The sequence below is a fragment of the Oratosquilla oratoria genome, chromosome 24, assembly GCF_046742065.1.
Source record: "Oratosquilla oratoria isolate Oo_2021 chromosome 24, ASM4674206v1, whole genome shotgun sequence".
NCBI classification, from domain to species: Eukaryota; Metazoa; Arthropoda; class Malacostraca; order Stomatopoda; family Squillidae; genus Oratosquilla; species Oratosquilla oratoria.
The window spans coordinates 47,273,522-47,291,844 of NC_134800.1; the positions used below are offsets into that span (position 1 = coordinate 47,273,522).

The 18,323-nt window shown below is 39.9% G+C and overlaps 1 protein-coding gene across 1 annotated transcript; it reads right to left on the reverse strand.

The window, feature by feature from the left end:
- Nucleotides 1-925: 925 nt before the first annotated feature.
- Mpi (mannose phosphate isomerase) lies at nucleotides 926-14,976 on the reverse strand. The gene is made up of 8 exons (XM_076208070.1): nucleotides 14,818-14,976; nucleotides 13,028-13,204; nucleotides 6,925-7,073; nucleotides 6,020-6,161; nucleotides 5,731-5,895; nucleotides 5,083-5,244; nucleotides 4,734-4,936; nucleotides 926-3,087 (listed from the first exon to the last, which is right to left on the reverse strand). Exons 2-8 carry the CDS (start codon nucleotides 13,194-13,196, stop codon nucleotides 2,860-2,862), a joined length of 1,218 nt encoding a protein of 405 aa, XP_076064185.1. The 5' UTR covers nucleotides 13,197-13,204; nucleotides 14,818-14,976; the 3' UTR covers nucleotides 926-2,859.
- Between the last annotated feature and the right edge of the window lie 3,347 nt (nucleotides 14,977-18,323).

Genomic DNA, 18,323 nt, shown 5'->3' on the forward strand with positions numbered 1-18,323 from the left:
CTGGGAGGTTTGTGTTTCTTAGTTGTGCCCATGGGCCCATTCACCCCCATTCTCTGTCAACATTTGAAGTTCACTCAATATAATGAATAAAACATGTATACAGTACTACCTCTCATTAACAGACGTTAATTAGCGGTGTTTGCAGTGTTTTTGGTGCTGTGCAATCACTATGCCACCCAAAAACCACTCCAAATCAACGGATTATTCACATCAACGGACACCGTTAACCCCCTTCTAGTCCGTTAATGAGAGGTAGTACTGTATCTATATACCAAGGGCTTCTTTCCCCTTACTGCATGCCAGATCCCCAGACATCTACATCCTCTGTCCCTCAATAGGACAGAGTCCACCTGGCCAAGCTACAGTGCCACCACTATCCAGCGGATGAATGAATGCAACATGGATATCTGTCCGGGATGTAACACTTCACCTCCATACTATTCAACACATGATGGAGGACTGCACTGTACAAAATTATGCACATAAACAACACAACATATACTCTCACAGGGTTTATGATAAAAACCCTGTTCCAGACATGGTGTTCCTCAGGTTGTTGTTGTTGTCGTTCCCTAGACTGTCTGTCCGAGCAGTCCCGTCTCCCCAAGGAAGGCCACAGCTGAAACTGGGTTTTCCCACAAATCCTTTATAGAGTGTATGTTGTGTTGCTCGGCCAGGCAGCTTAGGGACTGTCATAATTATCCCCATTATAAGGGAGGTAGCCAGTCAAGGCACATACTCCCTCCCTCCCATTGTTTCCCTCTCATCTTAGCTCCTTGTGAATGAAAGATCATCCTTGTCTCTTGCTCAGTGGCCAGGACAGAAGTAATGAAGCAAGACACAGTATATCCACAGCAAGGCAGCTTCACTTAACCGTGACCCTCACTCCTTATCCCATCATGTGGAAAATAGAGAATAAAATGCATTTGATAAAAAACAACCTTTATTACAAGCCATATTACATTAACAAAAAACTAAATGACAAACATCTCACAATGCTCTACTTGCAATCTAGAATTAATTCTTTTCTGTCTACATACAAATAGGCTTCTTCCCCCTTAAAAGGGAGGTAGCCAACCAAGGCATGCATCCACCCCCACCCATTCCACCACCATTGAATACTTGAATCTTTTTATTTTTTTTTTTCCTACTAGGAAATTATGCCTAAATCAAGACCAGGTTTCCACAATACTTATATTGTCAGACTTAATGTGTACTAAAGTGTCCTTCAAAATATACATACATATACCAAGTGCTTTTTCCCCCTTACAAGGGAGGTAGCCAAAGTTAAAAGGACTTTGACTTCAAAATATAAAATTTTATATAAATAAAAAAGCATATGTTCTGCCCACATGGGCCACAATACTGATTGAATCTTAATACTTTTAATTAATTTATCTTTGGCATTTCTTGACAAATTGATTATCAATGTGCCTTTTTTATGATAAGGAATACCCTTCCAATATATACAAAAACTACCAAGTCATTCATGCAAGATTTAACAACTTTTTCAACTTTTTTCTTGTTGCATGGCAGTGCTGTTTAACTCTTTCACAGGGGGGTACTATAGTTAAACAAGTTTACCTGGCTTAATCCACACAAAAAATTGCCCTTCATTAGAGGAATAAAAAGTGTTTCCATAATGATCCATAATAGTTAACACAAAAGTGTGCCCTGAACCGTATCTAGGGCATGGCCCTATCAGAGATTTCTGCATGACTCATTCCAGTAGGTGGTAAGGACCCTATGCCAGGCAACATGTAGACATAGCTTGAGCTGTCACTGTTTCCTTATATGCTTGGACTGTTGGGGCAGGTAATGGTCACTGCTGGGAATCACAGAGAAGTGCAGAACTCAAACCAACGACTAGGAAAATATGAACCTGCGCATTTCTAAGTGCACCACCAGTGCACCCTTCTGTCATACTATGTAAATCTCATAGCTGCAGTGTCTAGATTCTGTCATGTCTGCATCATACTGAAACTAAACACACTGTAATCCTTTATGCTCTGTGCAAGTTATGGTATCATTACTTGTGGAGAAGATGGTGATGACAATTCAAGCCCTGCTCAGGGCAAGTTGAACTACAGGCATGGTTCATTAAATTCCACACTACAAAGTCCTCCGTAAGGGGCACCATCGTAGCCTCCTGATAGAGAGGAGTTTGTGATGTTAAACCAAATAAATTGATCAATTTACTGTTACATTCGTTCACTATGTGGATACAAGCCTTCAATACAATACCATAATTTTGAGATTTTCTTCTGTCTATTGTCACTTTTATCCACATAAGGGACAGACTCAAGACAAAATAGGATCTCGATGGATAAAAAACCCATTTTGTAAGTCTGTTCCTCAGTTCAACAAAACAGCACCAAACGAGTTCAACCTTAATGGTTTGTTGCATGACTGGCCTATCCTCTGGAGATAATACATTCTTTGCATCTCACCACAATGGCTTTGGCTTGAGAGGCTGTAATGCATATGTACATTGAGAAGTGCATGTACAGTTTTGGGAATGTTGGAATGGCTGTGGGTGTAGTATGAAACCAGTATCATCATCTAAACTATACTGACTACGTGTTAGCATTGAAATCAGACACTAGCCTACAGCACCTCTAATTCCTGCCATTGCAGAGAGGGGTTGGGAAGCCATGAAAGTGAACTAACATTTCACGAGGATCAAACCTGGGCCTCCTGTATAGGAGATAGGAATACTATCCCCTGCTCCATACAAGCTAAAACAGCATTAGTCAGAACAAATCCTGTATAAGGCATCCAAAGGTTTACTCAAGCATCTACATAAATATATTTACTACCACAATGAGTAACTTCCTGATGTACCTAGTCGCACTAATTTTAGTTGATACATAATGCACGAAAGGCTAGAAGTGCATCACCTGCCTTTGTTAATTTGAGAGACTGTCCTGCAGGGATAAAAACCACAGTTCCTCTTTGGAGTGCAAGACTATCACTACTTCCACTTGATTTTGGAGCTCCAACTCCTTCAGCAGTACCTTGGACTACTAACAAAATACTTGCAGAATCAACAGCATCTATTTGGTATTCATTTTTACTTTCTGGAACCTGTTGGAAAGAAAATTACATTTTTTTTTTAGTAATTCATACTCAAGTTTTATAAATCAATACCATTAACTAAAATTCTACACCACCAAAAACTAACATAGCCACGCCTCAAATCAGGGAAAGTTATTTGGGTCGAAGTTGGTTTACATGTAAACTGGATTCACACAACCAATCTTCAGGAAGGGACCAATGAAAGTACATAAATACATATACCAGTGGAGCTGTCCATTTTCAAAACTTGCATACATACATATACAAAAAGGCTTTTTCCCCCTTACAAGGGAGGTAGCCAAAAGACAAAACTTGCAAATTCCCTTAATTAGAAGAAGAAGAAGAAGAGGAAGAAGAAGAAGAAGAAGAAGAAGAGGAAGAAGAAGAGGAAGAAGAAGAGGAAGAAGAAGAAGAGGAAGAAGAAGAGAAGAAAAGAAGAAGAAAAGTGGTTTTTATGTCTGTTTTTTGTCTACCTCCTTTGTAAGGGGGAAAAAGCCTTTGGTATAAATATGTACAAAAAGAAGCACAGCACTAATGGACTGGTATTCAGTTCTTGGACTGGGCCCATGATTTTTCTTTCTCTCAGCTTGAACTGTATTTCTTACACTTTTCACACAAGGGAAACTGACAAGTGGTGCCTGCTCCCCTTCCCCTAACACTTTCAGCTGTTGACAAAAAACAGTCCCACACTAATACAAGATTGAAAACAATCCAAAGTTTCTTAAGAGATCTGTAGGAGGCCCCAAGGACTACTGCCAGGTTACCTGAGGTAACAATTATCATTATCACCATAATCTTTAAGAAACTAGATTGCCACGGGAATCTCTTTTAATATTCAAGCATTAGCATACCTAGCCAAAGTGTATAGTTTATAGTTACCTAGGTGTAATACACTAGAAAGAAGCTATTCATGTGGGGTCTTGTTTTCTATTCTCTTGTGTAGAAGGGATACTGCCCCAGGACTGGCAGAGGCCAATTCATAGAGGAGGAGGGAGAAATCTCTGAATTACATACCAGTGTCCAAGAACAGCATGAGTTAAATTGTGAAAGACATATGAGCTAAATATCTAGAGAAGATGGCCATCTTGGTGGATAACCAATTAATTTTCAGAAATGGAAGTTTATTAAATCTTAAGTTTTACTCATGGGTGGTCAATGTCCTACAAGAGAAGGCTGGGTAGTTTGCTTGTATCTAGATCTAGAAAAAGCCTTTGATACACATCATAAATAACTAATGCTTAAACTAGAATGGACGAGATATATCCTGAAAGACACGATAACTGCTTTCTGAGCCAAGCTGGTAGCTCTTCTTGTTCAGGTTTCCATTTCAAATCATGAACTTTCACCTTATGGGAGAAGAGCAGATTTTTAAAAAAAATTTAGCCTATACACATGGGGGTTGGAGGTAAACAAGAAATAGGTACCCAGGGATGATTGTATTTACCTTCCATCTCGCCCCATCCAAACACATATTGAAAATACGATCAATCAATCCAAATGTTTCCCTAGTTCTCTTGCAGGAGACCCATGGCTCCAAGATAACTGGATTTGGCCCACAAGTCACTCGAGGAAAAAGAAAGAAAGAAAGAAAGAGAGAGTTAGAAAAAAAAAATAATAATAAAAAAATAAATAAATAAATAAATAATTACCCTCACCTCAATCATCTCCACTGCAAAATCTGGCACTGGTGGGTTATACAGTGTTGTACAAGCATCCTTGGATGAACCCTTGAACTTTCTCGATTCAGCAGGGGCCATATCATATTGCAACATTGACACTAAGGTGTCCACATCTTGGTATTTTGGGGTCAAACCTGCCCGAACCACATTGTCTGAGCAAGCCATGCACTCAATACAGTCTGAAAATAATACATTTTTTATTTTTCAAAGTCTAGACCATTAAATTGAATAAAATTGGTATTAGCCAGATCAAGCTGTACTTGATATACTTTTAAGAAAGGGTTCACATGCTCACTGAAATTTTAAAATCAATATTCAATCTTACCTCCCAATAAGTATGCATGGATGATATTTGGCCCCAAGAACATAGATTCCCCTGGCTGTAGAACAATATAGTTGAGCAGAAAGATGGAAAAACATCCAACATCTCCAGGGTATTTGGAGTGCAGTGTCAGGAAAAGATCAAATAGTTCTTGACGACTTTGCCCTGCAAATAGAAACAATATGTCATTACCCCGAGTTATCTTAACCATTGCCATGTTTGTATCTAGCATGTATCCTTTCTAATACATACACATATAAAAATGTACTTTCCTCCTTATACAAGGTCAGAAACAATGCAGCAAGACACAACACCTCCATTGCAGAACCTAACAGCCAAAGGTGGTTTGTCCCTACCACTTCATTACATGACAACCCTTCATCCTCATCCACTCATGAATGTACAAAGACAAGAAGAAATCTCTTTTGGCTGCACCAATTTATCATCCATTCCCAACCATTCACAATTATCTCTTTCTCTTTCTTGCTCAACAGAGATGCACCTTGAACCCAAGGCCCCTTTCACCCATCCATTCCATTCTGTCTTCCCTGCAAATTCACTACGTCCACCTCTTTAATAATAATAATAATAATAATAATAATAATAATAATAATAATATATATATATACACACACATACATATACACCCACCCATTTGAGTAAATCTTGTCACAGCATCTACAAGAGCTGCTGAAATAGTTTCTTTGCTTGCTCTCATCATGGAAGCAAAACAAGCTCTTAAGGACTGCTCACAGCTTTTATTGCAAAAATTGGTTGCATTCTCTTCTCCAACCACTCTTCTCAATTCAGGTACTTCTGAAGAAAGAAAAGTTGTGTTATTGAGATTAGTTTCTTAAGTATTTTGACTCCTTTATTTTCTTCAATTAACACTCATCATCACCACCAACCTATTACCAATGCATTGCCAACAGCCTCAAACCTCCAAGGAACTTTATAATTTCTTCTGCGGGCCGGAACCCACATAGGGCTTGGAAGGGAGTGAGTGCAATGGTCATCTCTGGTTTGTGGTTTGGGTCCTTGTACACATCAGGTCTTTCATGGTGAAGCTCTTCTGCATGACTCTAGAAAGATAATCAACTGTGATATTATATATATATACCAAAGGCCCTTTCCCCCCCTTATCAGGTGAGTAGCTTAATCAAAGCACACACCCACATCATATGCAGATATAATTCAGACAACCTCCCCTAACATCTATGTATCTCAAGGATGAATGATCACTGGGGGAGGGAGGGGAAGGAGGCAATGGAGCAGGAGGAGGAAGAGGAGGGAAGCACTTACTGCCCATTAGTTCTTGAATGAAAAAGTGAAGGAAAAATATTCACAGATAATAGAAATCTTGAGTTTGGTTTACAGACAAGTTGCTAATCCCTCAGGACTACACCTTAACCCCTTCCATACGGTGCCGCACACGTAGGCGTCATGGACTTAGATCTCGGTGCCAGCCGTACGACGTGTCGTAATAATACTCGCATCATAAAATATAGTCACCGCTTATATCGATCGTTCTCTCTTCACCCGTGAATTTTGATAACCATAGAAAATGCGATTACAAAAGAATTAGAAAGAATGTCATTATGGAGGGGCGACTACAATAAATATAATCAAGACGCCGATATGGCAGCCTCGCGAATACACTCGCTCCCCATGACGCCTACGTGTGCGGCACCGTATGGAAGGGGTTAAGATGGAGATAAGGGTGTTGGAATCTTAAAGATGGATGGGTTCCAATATATATATATACAAACACGACAGGATAGATTATACACATAGTATGAGGCAACTCTAGAAATTCACACTATAATAACCAATTTATGGGCCTACCTTATTGGGATGAGCTTGAATGGACAAAGCCTGGTTGACACTTAAGACTTTGAAGAGGAAAGGCAGCTGCTGGTCAAATTGTTTTGTGATTGTACTGCCAAGAACTTCTGGATGACCCTTGATGAAATCTGCCAGCGTTTCCTTGGTTCCTGCAAAATTCCAAGATATATCCACAACCCTAATACGTATTCCTTTGGCATAAGAATACTTTAGTACAATTGCAATCCAAGCTCTTCTACAACAACAACAATGATGCCCGAGTCAGAAGTGAACCATATGGTGGTAGCCAGAGCAAAGCCAGAAGTGCGCCATCATACCAAGTGATAGCCTAACTTCCTAAAACCAAGGTCCTCCCATCAGTTGAATAAAATAACCAGGCAATAGCCATAACGTCTAATAAGTGTGCAGTGACGTACTAAGTCTAAGATCTCTACCTGGTAAACTTGTAAAAAGGCCCAATCAAAAGGGCCCACGTAATCCTAAAATGTGGTGAAAGGAATCAAATAAAAGTAAAGGTTTTAGGCAAATAAAATTTTACATCTACTCAATATTGTTGTACAGATGCTCCTCTACTTACGTTTATTCGTTTTTTCGATTTTACGTTTGAACAGACTGTAAAAAAATAATTGTAAAAAAAAAAAAAAAAAAAAATTGAGTGAATTCTTTAGTGTAGCGCACTCTCCGTAGTTCAAACGATACTTACGCATGACGCTGCATCCATTGTTTACATGGCACAAACGACAGACTGAACGTGCCTTGCCTCCTCCTCCACCATCTCAATTTATGTTGCTTGAATTTAATTTATTTGAAATTAATGTTATAATTTTACAATGTTATGTGTATAATTAATGATTTAGGGGTGTTTTATAAGATACGGTAGTAAAATTTATGGATGTATAGTACAGTAACAACTTTCGTTCATTTTCAACTTACGTTCGGCCGTTCAGAACGTAACTAAAATGTATTATGCAAGCATGTTAATGCTTGCATAATACAAATACTAGAAAATCTCTGCAACCTTGTAATAAAATATAAAAGCCCATAGGAAAACCAATCAGAGTAATTTACAAAGCAGTGTCGCAAGACACAGTACATCCACAGCAAGGCCGCTTCATTTAATCGGCGACCCCCCCTCTCCGTCCCCCTTTGCATATAAGGAGAGGACGGGGAGAAATCCCTTCGGGCTGCGTCAAAATTTACTCACACATACTACCCCACCCCCCCCCCCCCGCCCATTCCTCCTCATGCAGTCACAACATCATCCATATACAACCATTCTCCACTCACCTCTGTCTTCCGTCCTCTCCCTTCCTTCCTCAACAGACATTCCCCTCTTCCCCAAAGCCCCCTTCACCCCATCCATCCACCTCATCCTAGGACGTCCCCTCATGTTCACTCCCTCCACATCCGCCTTCCATACCTCTTTTACTAGTCTTTCTTCACTCATTCTTTCCATGTGTCCAAACCATCCTAATATTCTTTCATCAACCCTATCTCCCAAATCCTTTTTCACCCCTGTTCTCCTCCTCACCTCCTCATTTCTCACTCTATCTAGCCTAGTAACCCCCACCATACTTCTCAGACACCTCATCTCAAACACATTCAAACTCCTTCTCTCTTCTTCTCTTATGTTCCACGTTTCTGCCCCATACAATGCTGTTGGCACAATCACTCCTTCATACAGTCTCCTCTTCGCATCCATTCCCAAATAATTTACAAAGTATAATTAAGACTGGTACATGTGCATTTTTTAATGTGTGCACATATCACTGCCTCAGTCAAAATTCAGTAATTTACAAAGCACCTAGACAGCATGCAATCTAGAAAACATTGTCAATTTTTCCACAAGAAAAGGAATAAAATATACATACATATACCAAGGGCTTTTTCACCCTTAAAAGGGAAGTAGCCAAAGAAAGAAAGAAAAAAAAAACCCTCTTTTAGCAGGATCAGAGGAGGGATTAAGGAAATTAGTGACAGAATTTGGGAAGGTGTGTGAGGTAGAATGTAGATTGAGAAAAGCAAGTAAATGCCTTGGGGGATTGAAAATATAATGAGAAATAGACATTTGGGAATGGATGCTAAGAGGAGATTGTATGAAGGACTGACTGTGCCAACAGCACTGTATGGGGCAGAAACATGGAACATAAGAGAGGAAGAGATGAAGAGTTTATATAGGTTCGAGATGAAATGTCTGAGAAGTATGATAGGGGTTACTAGGCTAGATAGAGTGAGAAATGAGGAGGTGAGGAGGGGAACGGGTGGAAAGGGAGTTGGGAGACTGGGTTGATGAAAGAGCATTAGGATGGTTTGGACACATGGAAAGAATGAGTGAAGAAAAATTAGTAAAAGAAGTGTGGAAAGCAGAGGTGGAAGTAGTGAATATGAGGGGGTGTCCTAGGATGAGATGGATGGATAGGGTAAAAGGGGTATTACGAAAGAGGGAAATGTCTGTTAAGGAAGGACGGGAGAGGACAGAAGATAGGGGTGGAAAAGGGTTGTGTATGTATGATGCTGTGATGCATGAAGGGGTGGGGGATGAGGGGTGAGGGAGTATGTATGAGAAATAAATTGACGCAGCCCGAAGGGATTTCTCCCCGTCTTCTCCTTTTCTGCATGAGAGGACGGAGAGGGGGGGGTCCCCAAATTAATGAAGCAGCCTTGCTGTGGATGTGCTGTGTCTTGTGACACTGCTTCTGACCCAGGGCAGAGGACAGGATGTAGGGATGACCCGTTATCCAGGAGGTACCAAGATGTGAGGGAGGGAGGAGGATGGAGGGGAGTGGAGTATGTAGGGGATGGAATGGATGGGAGTGGTTTATATGCCTTTTTCTTTTTGGCTACCTCCCGTGTAAGGGTGAAGAAGCCTTTGGTATATGTATGTGTATTTTGATGTACACAGTTGGTGATATTATTGCAATTCATGGTGTTTTTATCTTTATTCACTAAGATCAGTTGGTCTTCTCCTACCAATATGGTACTATGAATTCTATGTGGCTTAAATTTCAGGCTCTCAAAACTAGAATTCATGTACTAGCTGATCCCAAAATTTTGACTTTCAAAATTGTCCAAAAAATTGGAATTTGACACAAGTATAATGTATTCACCTTTGTATCATGCCTTTACTTTTGGCTACCTCCCTTGTAAGGGGGGAAAAGCCATCAGTATATGCATGTAGTATGTATTCAAATTTCAGTTGGCAAGTGAAAATACAGAGCTAAGAAATGAATCATGCACACAAGCTAGATACAATTTTTGGGAAAAAACGAGGAAACCTTCTCAAGCACATTGGAAGGAATTCATGAACAAATGAGAAACAAGAAACAGGAAATGTTTCTTAACTTATACGACTGGGCTGTAAAAGAATATGTATTATGGGTTAATGTAATTCTGGTCTGGTACTGAACACTCTCAACATACATATACCAAAGGCTTTTTCCCCCTTACAAGGGAGGTAGCCAAAAAAAAAAGGCATAAAAATCCATTTCCCACCCATTCCATCCCTAAATACACTCCACTCCCCTCCAGCCTCTACCCTCCCTCTTATCTTGGCACCTCAGCATTTGCAACTGAAGGGAATCAGGGCTGCAAAAACAAATGAAAAAACTAAGGGGGCACCAATAAACCTATTGGGGGTGGGGGGGTTGCCCCAATGGCCTGCCCCCAAATCAGCCTATGATTACGATAGCCGAAATTTGTCCAACTCACTAAAGGAACATTTCCTATAATGTGCTTAGTATCTCATAAACCATAACAAAGCCTTTAAAAATATCCTTAAAATATATAAAATTTGTTTCATTAAACAAGGAATTGAGGATATCTATCATCTACTGAAGAAATTATGGCATCAAAGAAGCCTCATTTAAATCTTCTCAGAATCTACGCAATATATATACAGGGTGTGTACGGTAATCGTTTTGTTGTTTCAGGAACACAGTGTGGAAAGACGCAGGTATCCACACCACTCAAAACAAAAGCAACCAATAAGTATACGTATATCAAGACTTTATCCCAGCAACACCTTGTGTCCCTAGAGAGCTTTACATTTCCTCATCTATGGAAAAGGCATGCGGTACTTATGTTAATCTCTGCCGGACACAGCAGAAGCAGATCTCAGAACTGCTAAAAGTGACTGAACAGTTCATAAGGACTGTCAGGAGGGAGCTAATTTCTTCTGACTATGATTATGAAGCTGTTGCCAAGAAGAAACAATACTCAACGATTGGACACCATCTGGGATGCCAAATTTGTCACAATTTCTAGCCATGGTTAATGAAGACCCCAGCTGGTCCACGAGGTTCATTGCCAGAGAGCTGCAAGTGCCTGAGAACACTGTAAGGAAGTGTTTGCATGAAGACATCAGATACAAGGCATACAAGATGCATAAAGGTCAACTCTTCTCTGTAAAGATGCAGGAGAACTGCTTTAAGAAGAGCAAGAAGATGCTCAACAAACTGAAGCACCCTCTGGAGAACAACAAGCTCTGGTTCTTTTCAGATGAAAAGAACTTCTGCCAGGACCAGACCCACAACTCTCAGAACAACAAGTGGTTGGCATTCTGTCCCAAGGATGTGCCAAGAGTTATGAAAACCAAGTTCCCTGCAACTGTCATGGTGTTTGGGCCAAGTCATGCCCCTGTTCTTCTTTCCCCAGGGGCTCAGGGTGAGCACCAAAGTGTACATCGATGTCCTACAGACCCATGTGAAGCCATGGATTGAGGAAGAAGCTGCTGGTAGACCCTACATGTGGCAACAGGACTCTACACCATGTCACACTTCTAGAAAATCTCAGAAATGGCTCTTCGACGATTTCTTTGACTTCGTTACCCCTAACTCACCTGACCTCAACCCTATGGACTATTTTGTATGGGACGCGCACCAAAAGCTTCCTGATACAAAGAGTTTTCTTTTTTGCAATAAATGCATTTTCACCTAAATTGACTTTTTGTGTGACCCTAAAAATGAAACAATTATAGTATGCACCCTGTATATATATATATATATATATATATATATATATATAGTTTTAGTTATTTTTCAAGAGATGGCCCATCACTTTGGGGCACACCAGGAAATTTCCCAGTATCCCATTGTGCCAGTCCATCAATAAAAGTGTTTCACTGTAGTGAAGTCTCTGCTTGAGTAATTACCTATTTACGTATCAATAGATCATGGGCCTCTTCCCCCTTACAAGGTAAGCCAACCAAGGCACACACCCACTCCCACCCATTCCACTCCCATCCACCATCTATCATCTCCCTTTCATCTCAGCTCCTCATGGATGAAGGGTCATCCCTGCATCCTGCCCACTGCCTGGGTCAGAGGCAATGCAGCAAGACATAGCACATCCACAGTTGGGCCACATCATTTACACGGTGACCCTCTCTTTATACTCTCATGTGGAAAAAAGAAGACAGGGAGAAATCCTTTGGGGCTGTATCAAAATATTATCCATACACAACCATTGGGTAAATACAGTAACCTTAATCTACTTCAGACATAATTTCCTTGAAGTTAAATTAAAAAATGTATGAAAGATGTTTTGACGCAGCCCAAAGAGATTTCTCCTCGTCTTCTCTTTTTCTGCACAAGGGAATGGAGAGGGAAGGCTGACAATTAAATAAAGTGGCCTTGCTGTGTTGTTTCTGACTCAGTCAATGAGCAACATGCTGGGATGACCCATCATCCAGGAGGAAGCAAGATAAGAGGGAGGGAGGGGTGGTGCATGGGAGTGGAATTGGTAGGGATGAAATGGGTGGGAGTGGAATTATGCCTTTTGACTTTGGCTACCTCCCTTGTAAGAGGGATAAATCCCTTGGTATATGTGTGTATATATTTATATATATATATATATATATATATATATATAGAGATATATATATATAGAGAGAGAGAGAGAGAGAGAGAGAGAGAGAGAGAGAGAGAGAGAGGAGAGAGAGAGAGAGAGTAGAGAGAGAGGAGAGAGAGAGAGGAGAGAGAGAGAGGAGAGAGAGAGAGCGAAGATAGAGTGAGAGAGAGAGAGAAAGAAAGAGAGAGAGAGAGAGAGAGAGAAACTGCATAAATTATGAACATATATGTTTCAAGCTTAAAAAATATCTCTTTACCTTTGATAAAGGATGGACCACTAGGGTGAGTGCCCATCCATAGTTCTGCATATGGTTTATCATCTGCAACAGATAGAGTTGGCTGACCCCCCTTGGCTAACTGTGCTACACTGCTTGCCATGCCATGCACACCCCAAGCATATTGCTGTACTGCACATACAAGTTCCATGGCCTAGTCTGTCAAAAAACATAAGAATATACATAAGAACATGAGAATGAAGGAGACTGCAAGAGACCATAAGGCCATTTCCATGTCCATTACCATCATCCCCTTCCATAAAATTATCTAACCTTCTCTAACAACTGATAGTTTCAGAGAACTTAAATTAAGTATATTACATTAAAATATATATATACCAATATCTCTACATGCTGTTTCACATGAGAGGATGGTTTGGGGTGCTTGAGCTCCTACCCCTTTTGGTTTGGATATATATTTTCTCATATTTCTGTATTCTTATCTACTTATATACCAAGAGTCCCAGAGTTCCCCTCCCCCCTTATAAGGGAAGTAGCTAAGTCAGAGGTACATACCTATTCCCACCCATTTCACTCCCCTCCACCACCCTTTCCAGCCCTCCCACCTCAGCTCCTCATAGAGGATGGGTCATCCCTACATCCATCAACTGCCCTGGGTCAAACCCAATGCAGCAAATGCAACGTCACCACTTATGTCATTGCCGGTCGTATTAGTGAACACAGCATTGTATCAATTGTGCTGTGTCCGCTATTATTATCAGTCATTAACCTCACCTAAGCAAACCTGACTTACTTATTAACTTAACCTAACCTACCATACAGCTCATAAGTTTGAGCTGCATTCTGGAACTCTTCAAACATTAATACATTTGGAATTAACTTCAATTTTCACCTGGAGCAGCTCATCAGCTTCAGCCACTTTAAATTTCTAATTTAAGGTGGGTGAAGCTGTGGAAGTGGAACTCAGTTCAATCATGCACAGAAGTGTGCAGTACTCCTAGCCATGAAAATTCGGAGTACAGCTGCCATACCTCTAACCATTTAAAAATAAGTAAAAGCTGTTGTCACAACTGGGATATGACATGGTGTCCAACAGGATAGAACTGCCACACAATTACAATTGCCGTTATTTTTCTATTCTCTGAACAATGAAACTAACATGACCAATTCCTTGGATGGGGGTGGAGTGTATTAGGGATGGAATGGGTGGGAGTGGTTTTTATGCCTTTGTTTTTTAGCTATCTCCCTTGCATGGGGGGAAAAACCTTTGATATATGTATGTATGTGCAAATGTATGTTGAATTTTTGTGCTTGTGGGACTCTGGAATTTTACAGATTTCTTTTACAAGGTCAAGTAATCAACCAAGTCCAAGCCAGCAACAAAAAACACTATCGTGAGAGGCCGAATAGGTTGGGGGGTGAAGACGTTTGATTTTTGGGGGTACAGGCTCTGCCTGGGTTCTAGAGGTGGATTGGTTATGTGATGAAGTTACTGGGATCCGTGGCAGATTGACAGTCTAAAAAATCTAATATTCATAATTCTGCTTGAAACTGCTTTTTTGTGTTATCCTCGGCAATTGTAATTGTTATTTCGAACTATGTGTTCTTGTCATTATCTACACTTCATGTATATTGATTCTTTGCCAAAAAAATACTTATATACTTTGGCAGTGATTCCACTACGTCACAGTAAAAGCATATGTTCATATAATATATTCCCTCGGTTGTGTTTTTGTTGATTTTTACTCTATTTATAATAATATGAATTTCATATGACATAAGTTCACATCTGTTCCACTCCAAGACCTTACCTTTTCTATCTTTCAAAGTATCATCCAATGGGAATGTCACAGTGCTATTTGTCGACGTAGCCACTAGTTTTCCCCGGTACAATAGGTTCCCTATTCTTTGTCAGCTGTTTTCCGTCCGCGGCCAACAGGACTGCCGCGATTGCCTAAGAACAAATGACGTCACATATCCACAATAACGATCTCGAGACAGGAAACCTCCCTTGTGGCGTGTTGCGGCGTGTACGCAAACACAACTCAGATGTCTGCTTCATAGATGTCGCTAATATCAGACGATATGTTGAAAACAACATTTTTTTTTGTTATTTTACCGTTTTATAAGCTGTCGCTGACAACGGAAATTACATAGGAGCAGTTGAACACCTTAATGCGATCAATGTATTTATCCAATATCTTATATTTATTTCAAATCATGTGTCAAAAGATTACAAAATAACTACTGATATTTAGCGACTAACAAACTTTACAAAGTATTGCAAAAAGTAAAATGTACGATAAATTTACAAAGGAAGAGCATGCCGACAGATCTTTTGGTCCATAACTAGGTCGGATGCTGAAAAAAATTAATGATAAATAATAAACAAACCTAAATATTAAATAATAATCAACAAACGGATAAATAATAAAAATTCATAATAGATAATTGAATTAATAAATAGATAATAAAATAATCAGATAAACAACAATAATAATAGATAGATAAACAACAATAGCTAATTATAGATATATAGAATAAATCAATAAATAACAGGCATTACAGCATTTTGCTTAGACGTTTATCTAAATGGATCTTAAAACTTCGAACTGTACTACATTGCACTGTTTTATTCATTATTTTTATCTATTAAACCATTCATTTACTACAGGGTTGGCGAAGTTGTTTTTACCCACTTCCAAATGGACAGAAATTGATAGATTACTCACATAATGTTCTATACATAAAATATTCATATTAAGAAATAAATACATCAATAAGGTATCAGTTAAACTGAAGATAAGGATCACATGAATAATAGTCAATCCAGACTTCGACAGGGTGACAATTCTTCGTGTGGGCTATCCTAGGGTGACAATTCTGCATGTGGGTCATCCTGGGTCTACGATTCTTCGGTTATAAAAGTTGATAACCAAGAATAATTCTTATTCAACCATAGCACGCAATCCTTTTCAACACGTAGTTCTCGAGCTTTTGAGTGATGATTCCTCTAAAATTATAAAATGGATGCAACAGAAGAAGAATTTAAAGAGCGAAGTGTGATAGTTGCGCTACCTGGATGAACTGGACAAACTATTGCAGATCGAAGGATGGTTTTATCTAGAAATGCCAACGAAAAGATTGCTGTGTAGTGACGTGACGCACCCTACGACCCGTCACACACTGAACAAAGAAATCTTCGGAGCTAGCCTTTCCAAGTTCCCGTAGTGCGTAGTTCGCAAGGACGTCCCGACCAGCCAGCGGTCAGCCAATCAGGAACTTGGAAAGCTCCTCACGTTCCCGCCAGCCTCCTATGCCATGACAACAATCTAGCCCCTAATTGCTCGCGATTCGCCCGGTGGCAATAGCCCTCTTTTATACACTACTATCTTTTCATTTTCTAACAGACGTTCTTCCCCTCCCACAAAACCCGATCCCGCGCAAGCGAGGTGGTCTTTTCTTGAATTCCAGAATTCCAGAACAGTACCGACCAGCGCACTCAACATCTCCTCGTCCAATCATCTAGCCGTCCCGTCGAGCCTCGCCGTCATCATCTGCTACCGCCTCGCTGACGTTAGGCTCCACGTCCAGCTACAACCATAAGCTCCGCTAAGCTGTGGCCTTAGTCCGAGCTTCATCTACATTTCTCATGTGACCCTTCTAGAGTCGCACCTTGTGGCTAATTACCAAAAGAAAGAGATTAGATATTTTGTTTTTCATTTGTCCGGCCGTTGTTCCGAACCAAATACTACTACAGCTTCAAGAACAAATCGATCAAGTCAATTAGTATAGGATTTTTTGTTTTGCCGTTCTAATATTGCACTTCAAATGTGGATTCATGTTATGTATCTTTGGTGTGAGCGTACTGGAGAAAAAGCAGACGTCGGGGTTTATCATCCACACAATCCAAGACACATTTATTTTCATAAATCATACAGCACTGCTAAACAAACTAAAGAAAGAGCATTCGTCATAAGCATGAACTGATTTTTTTTTTACAAGATATCCTGCGTTAGATTTTTATTCTTGACATTTCTATAATTGTTTAATTTAATATTTTCTCCTTTTTACAAATTGTATAGCATATTTAATTATTGTATAATATTCTAAAATATTATATTTATATAATGAAGCCTGAAAATACTAAACAATAAAAGAAATTAGTTCATCATTTGCATATCTGGAGTTGCCAGAGGGGGTTTACACGGGATGTGGAGTGTTGTTTCGTTAATGCAGATTTGAGATATATGCAGGCGTGATCATAAAAAAAAAAACTTGAAATGTGTAGACTGACAAAATAATGACGATAAAAAAGTCAAAATAGATCTGAATATTGTACCGTAATCAACGAATTTTGCGTTAGAATAAACAAAATATAAAATACTTCCCCTTATCCTTTCTGCAATAGGGATATTAAACATAAATGTCAAAATCTGTTTAATTGATTCAACACTCATATAAGGAAAATGTACGGGTCTTATTCTTTTACTGTCAATATTGCTATATTCCATTACTTGTTTACTCCATACTCAAATTTTAAAAATAAAAGAACTGTATTTATAACATTATTTTCAGCATAGTTTTATGGTACTCTGAATTATACGACACAAATATCCTTAGTTCACCGGAAAGAACGAATAGCAGACCATTTCATCTTCAGCAGGTCGAGAGGACGGGACGGGACGGGAAGGGACGGGACGGGAAGAGACAGTGCTTCTACTGGACTGTCCCGTCGCGGCTTCGTCCCGAGGGACATGGTTGAAGCTGTATCAGTAAGACGGATATTCTATAAATTCATTTTGTTTGTTTACTTTTGCTAACTATCGCCAGACGTCTCTAGTTATTGGGACACCCGGTGCCCGACACCTTTCAAAATAAAGGAAGAGCATGGTGGGGGGAGAAGTAAATAAATTAAATAAACGACAGATTATGATAAGTAATAAACAAACAGAAAAAATAGCAATAATTGGTAAGAAATTATAAATAATAAATAAATAAATAATAATTAACATATAATAATAAATGAATAAACGATAAGACCCAGGTTATCTCGGCAGACGACCCCGAGCCGGACGGTTGGACCCTCGAAACCTCTCTTTAACGCAGCAACCCCCTCCCCCCTCCACCCCCACCTCGACGGCCTCGCAAGGACAATGGGACCGTTGCCGAGGGCTGGAGGGTCCCTCCGCGCGAGAAGGACCACGAGGGACGTGCGAGGGAAATTTTGGGGGGATTCCTGCAGCGCGAGAAGGCAGGATGTATCCGTGGCTGTCTCAGATAATCCCGAAAGCGTCCAAACGGCCGTGACTGCGAT

Coding starts and splice junctions, on each gene's coding strand:
- Mpi (XM_076208070.1), bottom strand. CDS start 13,196: ATGGAACTTGTATGTGCAGTACAGCAATATGCTTGGGGTGTGCATGGC. Junction 5,896..6,019: donor AATTATAAAGTTCCTTGGAG/GTTTGAGGCTGT, acceptor TTCTTTCTTCAG/AAGTACCTGAATTGAGAAGA. Junction 3,088..4,733: donor TTGCAGTGGAGATGATTGAG/GTGAGGGTAATT, acceptor TCTTTCCAACAG/GTTCCAGAAAGTAAAAATGA.